This window comes from Octopus bimaculoides, chromosome 4 (assembly GCF_001194135.2).
Source record: "Octopus bimaculoides isolate UCB-OBI-ISO-001 chromosome 4, ASM119413v2, whole genome shotgun sequence".
NCBI lineage: Eukaryota > Metazoa > Mollusca > Cephalopoda > Octopoda > Octopodidae > Octopus > Octopus bimaculoides.
In genome coordinates this window covers 101,974,517-101,983,406 of record NC_068984.1, presented here as the reverse complement: position 1 = coordinate 101,983,406, position 8,890 = coordinate 101,974,517, and the positions used below count along the sequence as shown (strand labels likewise).

Sequence of the window (8,890 nt, the reverse complement as noted above, 5' to 3'; positions counted from 1 at the left end):
ACAACTTACAATTCTCGCTGGTAAGAACAAAGTTTCTAAAATGGGTAGAGAATTTCAAAGGATTGCTTTGGTGCAGCAGCAGAACATCCATCATGTTTTCAGAAGATGTGTGTTCAAGTCCCACAGGCAGCCTTCAACTTCTTCAATTCAAAAGTTCCTTAACTCAATATTTACTTGTCAAGCTAAGTGAAATTGTGGTCATGGCTGGTGACACGTGAATGACACCCGTGTTGGTGATGCATAAAAGGCACTCATGTCAGTGGCACGTAAAAGGCACCCAGTACACTCTGTGGAGTGGTTGGCATTAGGAAGGACATCCAGCCACAGAAACCAAGTCAAAACAGATTGGAGCCTGGCGCAACACTCCAGCTTACCGTCTAACCCATGCCAACATGGAAAACAAACATTAAATGATGACAATGATGATTTACATGCTATTATCTAAATCTTTATCTACATTAAGTTCTACAGTTAAAGACCCAAATATAGTAAAAATTCTCAAACAAAAACAATTCCATTCGCAGTTATCAGAAAATGGTTGACAAACAACAAAAGAATCCCTTCAACAACAAGATGATGATATTTCTTAATATTTTATTTTCTAAAAAATATCCTTATTAATCTATCATTACAAAAGGGTAAAATAAAACAAAGGTAAAGTTGTAAATCAAAGTCTGTCTCTGTCTTTTGGTTCATTTGGTTTTTTGTATTTTTTCTGTGGCCTGAAATGACAGGAAGAAATGTTATTACACAAATGTTACCTATTTTACATGACATGATTATCTTCAAAAATGTTTAGCCCTTTAGCATACAGATTACTCTCTCTCTCTCTGGCCAGGTAACCATGTACCTTCTCTATAGCAAGACACCTATTTTTGCCTCTCTGTCTCTGCCACACTAACCTTTCATCATTTGACACAAGATCACATCCTTCAATGATCCCTCCCCTCTCACAGATTCCTTGTCTTGCAAGTTACTTGGTGACCTTGCTGGTGCCATGTAAAAAGCATCCAGTCAAGTGGTTGGCATTTGGAATGGCATCCAGCTGTAAAAACCATGCAAAAAATTACCTCGCCTGTGCTGGTGCCATGTAGAAAGCACTCAGTCCACTCTGTGGGGTGGTTGGTATTAGGAAGGGCATCCAACTATAAACACCATGTCAAAACAGACACAGAAGCCTGGTGTAGTCTTCTGCCTAGCTGGCTCCTGTCAAACCGTTCAACACATGGTATATGATGATGATGATGATGATGATGATTACACTGTCAATTGTAATGGTTATTTATTTACATTGTTTTGAATTTATCAAGTATTATCTTGTAGCTTTGAAAATGTAATGAATGATGTGGTTGCTTATTCTGAGGATGTTATTGAAGGAAAGGAGTGAGAGACTGGATCGAGATGATTTGAACAGAAAACAGGTAGAATATTTGGGCCAGTTTAAATGCTACAGGATTAACCTTCTTTAAGCAGATTTACAAATAATGACATTCTAGCCATTATTATATCATCTTCTTTTCAACATAGTAAAAAAAGCAAGAAAGCAGCAGAAAGCTATGCACTGTGTATGGAAAAGATGCTGTTACAGAACATGTGTTCCAGAAGTGGTTTTCAAGATTTCAAAATCAGAAAATGCTTTGGATCAAGATGCAACTCACTCTGGCCAGTCACCTGAGATTAACTGTAATACTAACCCCTGTTATATGACTAGGATGATTGCAGATATTCCCCAAATATCCAAATCGAGTGTTGAGAATCATCTCCATCAACTTGGTTATATCAGCAGGCTTGATTTTTGGGTCACACACATCAATAGAATAATGAAATAAGGCTAACTTTGCCCAACGGATTTCCATCTGCGATCCATTTCAGAAAAGTGAAGAAAATAATCTTTTTTTGAAGAGAATGGTGACAGGGGATGAAAAATTGATCAGTCTATAACAATGTGAAGTGCAGCAAACCATTACAAACAACCTCCAAAGCAGGACTCCACCCAGAGAAAGTTATGATTTCAATTTGGAGGGATTGGAAGGGTGTTGTCTTTTACAAGCTTCTTCCCATGAAAAATGACCATCAGTTTGGATGTGTACTGTGACCAGCTGGACAAATTAAATGCAGTGATCCACCCAAAACGTCCAGCACTAGCTAATTGCAAGAGCATTGTCTTTCATCATAACAATGCCAAACAGCACACTTCTATGCAGACGTGGCAGAAGTTATTGGAAGTTAGCTGGGAAGTTTTGTTGCATCCTCTATATTTGCCTGACCTTGTGCCTTCAGATTTCCACCAGTTTTGAATGGTTAGGCCTTCAACTCCGAGGAGGACATAAAAATTCACATGGAAGAGTGTTTCACCAGTAAAGATAGGAAATTCTTTGAGCATACAATAATGGATCTGCCAACAAGATGGCAGAAAATACTGGAATAAAACATTAATTATATCATTGATTGAATAAACCTCTTTGTGTTTAAAGCTTGTATTTTCGCTTAGAAAACCGATAGAACATTTTTTGTCAACCCTATCTCTCTCTCTCTCTCTATATATATATATATATATATCTTTTACCTGTTCCAGTCATTGGATTGCAACCAAGCTGGGGCAATGCCTTTAGATGAACAAATTGATCCCTGTACTCATTTTTTAATTCTGGTACTTATTCTATCAGTCTCTTTTGCCAAACTACTAAGTGATGGGGATGTAAGCGTACTAACCAGTTGTCAATTAGTGGTGGACACACGCAAACATACATGCATACATATATAACTGGTTTCCATGCAGTTTCTGTCTACTAAATTCACTTAAGGCACAGGTCAGCCTGAGGCTATAGTTGAAAACATTTGCTGAACCCACCAGGTGACTGCAAAGTGAGCTTCTTAACCACACAGACATACTTATAAGACAAAAAAATTACTTCTGTGTTAACATTGCTTTCTTTTATTATCATAATGTACTATAGAACACATCAATAGATTTATTTACCAACACTATGTGTTACAACAATTGTAAGCAATATGGCAGTCCATGAACGACATATTGTTTATGGCCATAATGTTTACAACTGTCATTATATACTGTGTTGGTTAATAAATCTAAAGATATTTCTATATTATAGGAATGATCTATAGACTTGAACCTCTATTATATTAGTCTTCTAGCATTCATCAGATTTACTTATGTTAGTTTCAAATTTTGACACAAGGCCAGCAATTTCAGGGGAGGGGATAAGTCAATTACACCAACCCCAGTGTTCAACTGGTACTTATTTTATTGACCCCAAAAGGAATGAAAGGCAAAGCTGACCTCAGTGGAATTTGAATTCAGAACATAAAGACAAATGAAATGCTGTTAACCATTCTGCCAGCTCACCACTTTTAAAATGGTTAATACTGGAATTGATTAATCACCAGAGAAACTCATTGATTTTTCAGTATCCAAATTGTATAAATATATTAAGTGTGAATTGCAGCTGGTAAAGGTGGTACAATGACAGAATGGTTTTGGGCCTTCAACTACTGGAGTTGCAAGGGTACTGTCGTAACATACAATGTGTCTTGGGTATTTTAAAATTTGGCAGAGTTCATCTGTCTTTGTTTAACCCTTTGGCATTTAAACTGGCCATATCCGGTCAAAATATTCTACCTGGTTTATGTTGAAACTGGCTAGATCTGGCCTCTCACATCTACCCTACAAAGTCATTCTAAAAATAAGCAATCACTTCATTAAAATTTCAAATGCATGATTAATACAAAACAATTGAATAAATAAGCATTATATTTGACAGAATAATCCGAACACTAAAGGCTTAACCAGTTAAATTCTTCTAAAGATGAAGACAGAGTAGAGTCAGTCCAGCACTGCTCTGGTTCTTTAGGTATTGATTCCAAAAAGATGAAGGATGAAATTGACCTCAGTAAGATTTGAAAGCAGAAGGCAGAGAACTGGAACAAATGCTACAAGACATACCTTTTATTTGACACCTTAATGACTCTGCCAAGTCATGCTGGCATGGGCTGAATGGTTTGACCAGGGCTGGCAAGCAGGAGAGCTGCACCAGGTTCAAGTCTGATTTGGCATGGTTTCTATGGTTGAATGCCCTTCCTAATGCCAGTCACTTCACAAATGTGTGCTGGATGCTTTTAACGTGGCACCATAAGTGCTTTATGTAGTATTGGCACACGTGCTCTTTATGTGGTGCTGGCACAGGACTCTTGCAAGTCAATCCTATTCACCAGGGGATGTGGCCTTAACACTTCTGCTGGTTCACTCAACTTTCAGTTCATAGTTCTCCCAAGATTATATGTAGCTACTGAGCCCCAACTACATGCTGTTAGGTTTATGTCACTCACCAGAAATCTATAGTAAACTCATTTATTATTTAAGTTGACTTACTTTGGATACCATCGGTGTTTTGTTGTGAAGAATATGTTGGCAAGTTCCTGGTTTGTTGGTCCATCTGGTCTGAGACGTAGTTTTTCTGCCAGGAGATGCTGTACTTTCATTGGAGATTCAGCCTGAAAGAATAATATTGTTTAAACAGACAAGAGTAAAGTTATAAATCATTTCATATTTAATAGACAAAAGACAAATGAAAATAATAATGATATCTTTTTGTAGTAATTATAAGTGTCTCTCACTAAAGATTAAGAGATAAACTATGTAGTGAGCAGACTCATGTCTTTAACTACATCTTCCACAATAAGGAAACATTACATTCCTGAAAACGTTTTTTCATATGGAATTCCCTAACATAAAACCTATTTTCCTGTTATCTTCTATATTGCATGGAAATCAATGAACATCAAAATTAAATGAGAAAGCATGTTTCCATAGTACAGAAGATGCCTGTATTTTCATTCACTGACACCCCTAAAAAAGCATGACTACCACACAGCCCCATTCACCAAACTGTATAAATCTGGGGAATCAAAACAAACCAACATTTGTAAAGAACAGAAGAAGAAATGAGCGATGTGATTACATTGGTTTTGAATTTGGAAGAATGAAATGGAAAGTTGACTTCACAAATGTAATGTATAATATCAGAGATATTTAGTAACAGGTTCAGAAGGTTACCATTAATGGTGGCTGACCTACTCTTGCTGAATTCATGTAAATCATACACATACTCAAAAGCAACAGATATTTTTTATTTCTGTTTTTATTAAACTAACTCAGGTTAGTTAGTTCTGTACTGGCTATTATAAATTTTTGTATGAATTTCTAGTGAAGTTGGATTTCTTCCCTAACAAAGAGAAATCTATCTTATCTGTTTTTTATTGGTAGATTGTCTAAAGAGAGTAACATAACTTGCTTAATAGTACAGTGCATTGTTTGAAATAATCACAGATTAAATCTGACCATCTCCACCACTTCTATTCTCAACTTGATCATCTCCTCCTCCCTCTATATCATTTGAAGTATTGTCTCCTTGTAGAATCAAGTTTTAGATTCTTCATCCTTCTTTCTCCAGGCACCCCTTCACTTCATCTGTCTGCAACTATCTTCTGTCTCCTCAAATGAAGGACAAAAGTTTGAAATATAAAATTCCTTCCACCTTGCAGTAACTGAATTTCTCAAACACTTCTTTGAAATTATAGTCTAACATCTTAACCACTCTACCGAAAATGAAAGTTTGTGATAGAAATACAGGAATTACAAATTTAACCAAACATAAAACAAATTAAGGAGTTACCTAAATTTAGATGCAAATTAGTCTTTAAAATATTCAAATATCTCATATTAATCACTTTATTATTATTTTATGTTTTCTCAGAGTAAGATCATTTATAATATGATATGTAATGATTAACATTTCAGCAGCCTTCAACTTAATTCTTACAAAATCATTTTCTCAATAGATTGGTTAAATTCTCCTGAACAAATTCAAAGAGTTGCCAGAACTTTATGTTTGCAAATTAGAATTGAAGTAAATATTTTTACAAACCTCTTGAATCTCTGGGAGTTTCCGAGGGAGTGGCTATAAAGAAAGAATGGTAAAAATAATACAAAATTACAGAATAAAAAAAAAAAAACAGAAATTAAAAATAAATTATATCAACACTTAAATTCTTGTAGTGCTTCTTCTAAATAAACCTCCCAGTTCTGTTAGAAACTGGAAAGTTTGAGAAAATGTAGTTGGTCTAGGATAAAAATCATAAAAATATAATTATTGTATGAATTTTTATGAAATTTGGTGAGCATTGTGAATGTAAATTTTACCTGTTGTCATGTTACTGTCACTTGCCCAGGTAGGTTGAATACAAATAAGTTATTACACATAGATGCTGCAACATATTTATGAGATGTTAATTTCTGGGCATTGATTACCTGTCTCAGAGCTTAATTTGTATGCCAGTGGTCACTGTAACTTGGAAGCTGCATAACTATCATCTGAAAACCATTGAGATATACCACAATCTCCATTTATGTAATAAAAGTTGTGTTGACCTGTTTGACATACATATTTTGTGATCTCACTGTCCATCTTTCAGGAAAAAAGTTGCAGAAAATATACAATGAGCTTTGCTTTCTAAGTGAAAAGGTGCCAGATCACTAATGAAAGCATTGATGTAATGCTTTTAACTACATGATCATTCCACCCCTTCTAAGAATGGATAAATCTCACTATAAATTGCAGTCACAATCACTTAGATGACTAACATGTGTAGATGACATTGAAATATTTCTCTGATTGTTTTCTCTAAGTCCAAGCTCTTTTTCTCCAATTAAATCATTGATAAATAATAATAAATATGTCATTAATATATAATACCAAGAAATTCTAACTCACTGCTTGAGCTGCTACCTACCATGATATGTGAAAACTAAAGGAAGAAAAGAATTCAACGAAATTCTCTTAATAAACCACAAAAAATAAATGTACATAGTGTAAATGGGAAGTCTTTTGACAAGAATTTCTTTCTAGAATGATGCTAAATTTTGTTCCTTGCACAGAAAAGTGCTTACTTCATGCTTTTTGACTCTAAAGAATAACACTCTTTAAATTGCGGTTACAGTACATTGCAATAGTTGTAGTTTCTAGGCGCATGGGACTTTAGGAGTTAATAAATGTAGAAAAGGAAGGACTGAACGGAAGTGATGTAGAATAGCAGGAGTCTCATTTGTCAGTGACAACCTCTCTAGAGCTAGTTGTATGACAAAATGCACTTAGTGTGGTTGGTATTATAAAAGGGTATACAGCTATAAGAATCATGCTAAAAGCACGATATAAATTACACAGATGGCCAATTCCCTCTGTTGCTATGTGTACCAGAGGGGGAAGGATTGCACCAAGTAGTGAGACCCTGAAACCTGTTCAACCCATGCAATGATGATTTAATTATGCAATAATTAAAAATGAATATAAAACTAAGGAAGTAAAAATGTCACCTCACCTTACTATATTCATATGGAAAAGGGATTTCTGGATGCCAACAAACGAATGTCATATCATCATCAGTTTTTCCTACCAAAACATTTCTGTAATGTAAATAAAAATGATTTTCAATTTACTGATTATGCTATAAACAGATACAAACACAATTTCCTTTATTAGAGTATAGGTTAATGTCTTGAAATGAATCCATCATCATCATCATTTAACGTCTGCTTTCCATGCTAGCATGGGTTGGACGATTTGACTGAGGACTGGTGAACCAGATGGCTACACTAGGCTCCAATCTGATTTTGGCAGAGTTTCTACAGCTGGATGGCCTTCCTAACACCAACCACTCCGAGAGTATAGTGGGTGCTTTTACGTGCCACCAGCACGAAGGCCAGTCAGGCAGTACTGGCAACGGCCATGCTCAAAATGGTGTATTTTACGTGCCACCTACACAGGAGCCAGTCCAGTGGCATTGGCAACGATCTCGCTCGAATGTCTTTACATTATATATAAATCTGAGCTGTTGTTGCCAACCAACAGGAAACACCTAAACTTAGACATGTAAACACACACACTCTTTCACAAATGTAAAGCAGACTTCAAAAATACACACACACACTAATGTATGTCTGTCTGTAAGTATATATGTGCATGTGTCTGAGTCTGAATATGTCTATATCTCCATCTGTGAAGACACAGACATGGTGGATGTTAAGCTTGCTTCTTGTAATAAGCCAAGAAATTCTCTTTAATTAAAATTACACTCTCTGATGAGGACAACCATTACTAATCCACACAAATAAAACAAGGTTAATGGAGACCACTCCGAAATCTTTACGTGGTGAAGAATGGATTTGAACAGTATGGTGAGCTGGACATATTGCACTATCTTTATACTACATTGGTAAAACAAAGTCCAACCATTTACTGTAAGATCTTAGAATGACTAGAAAAAATTAGATTTTACATGAATGAAACATAATTCCAACTTACAGGGCACATCTAAACTGTAGATAATTTATGAAGCTGAAAACTAACTAGATAGGCTGAGGAATCCCCAACTGAAGATATTGGTTTTAAATGAAATTCCCAAAACAACTGCATTGTCAGGAGATGCATACTACTTTGATAAGACAAAACAGTGGTACTTATTCTATTTGTCTCTTTTGCCAAACCGCTAACTTATGGGACATAAACACCAGCACCAGTTGTCAAGTGGTGGTAGGGGACAAACACAGACACACACGCATATATATATATATATATATATATATATATATAATATAAATAATATATATGTAAGTATATATGCATGTATATATATATATATACATTATTTATATTATCATCTGATTGAATGTCACGCATCCATTTCCACGTAAGTTTATCTATATATATATATATACAAGAATAAGGGCAGGGAATCGTCAATTAGTAATAGAATTAATAATTAACAATTTTGCCAAGTAGTTATGCTAATCCCTGTATATTTACGATGATAAATG

At 35.2% G+C, this 8,890-nt stretch overlaps 1 protein-coding gene across 1 annotated transcript in view; it reads right to left on the bottom strand.

Annotated features, from left to right (window-relative positions):
* Positions 1 to 574: 574 nt before the first annotated feature.
* The window catches only part of LOC106883774 (39S ribosomal protein L42, mitochondrial), a 15,307-nt gene continuing 6,991 nt past the window's right edge, over positions 575 to 8,890 (bottom strand). The window contains exons 3-6 of the mRNA XM_014934903.2: positions 7,396 to 7,480; positions 5,946 to 5,978; positions 4,391 to 4,512; positions 575 to 722 (exon numbers count right to left, since the gene is read on the bottom strand). Coding sequence (XP_014790389.1) covers positions 668 to 722; positions 4,391 to 4,512; positions 5,946 to 5,978; positions 7,396 to 7,480 — 295 coding nt within the window. The 3' untranslated portion in view covers positions 575 to 667. The remainder of the gene's footprint in view (positions 723 to 4,390; positions 4,513 to 5,945; positions 5,979 to 7,395; positions 7,481 to 8,890) is intronic.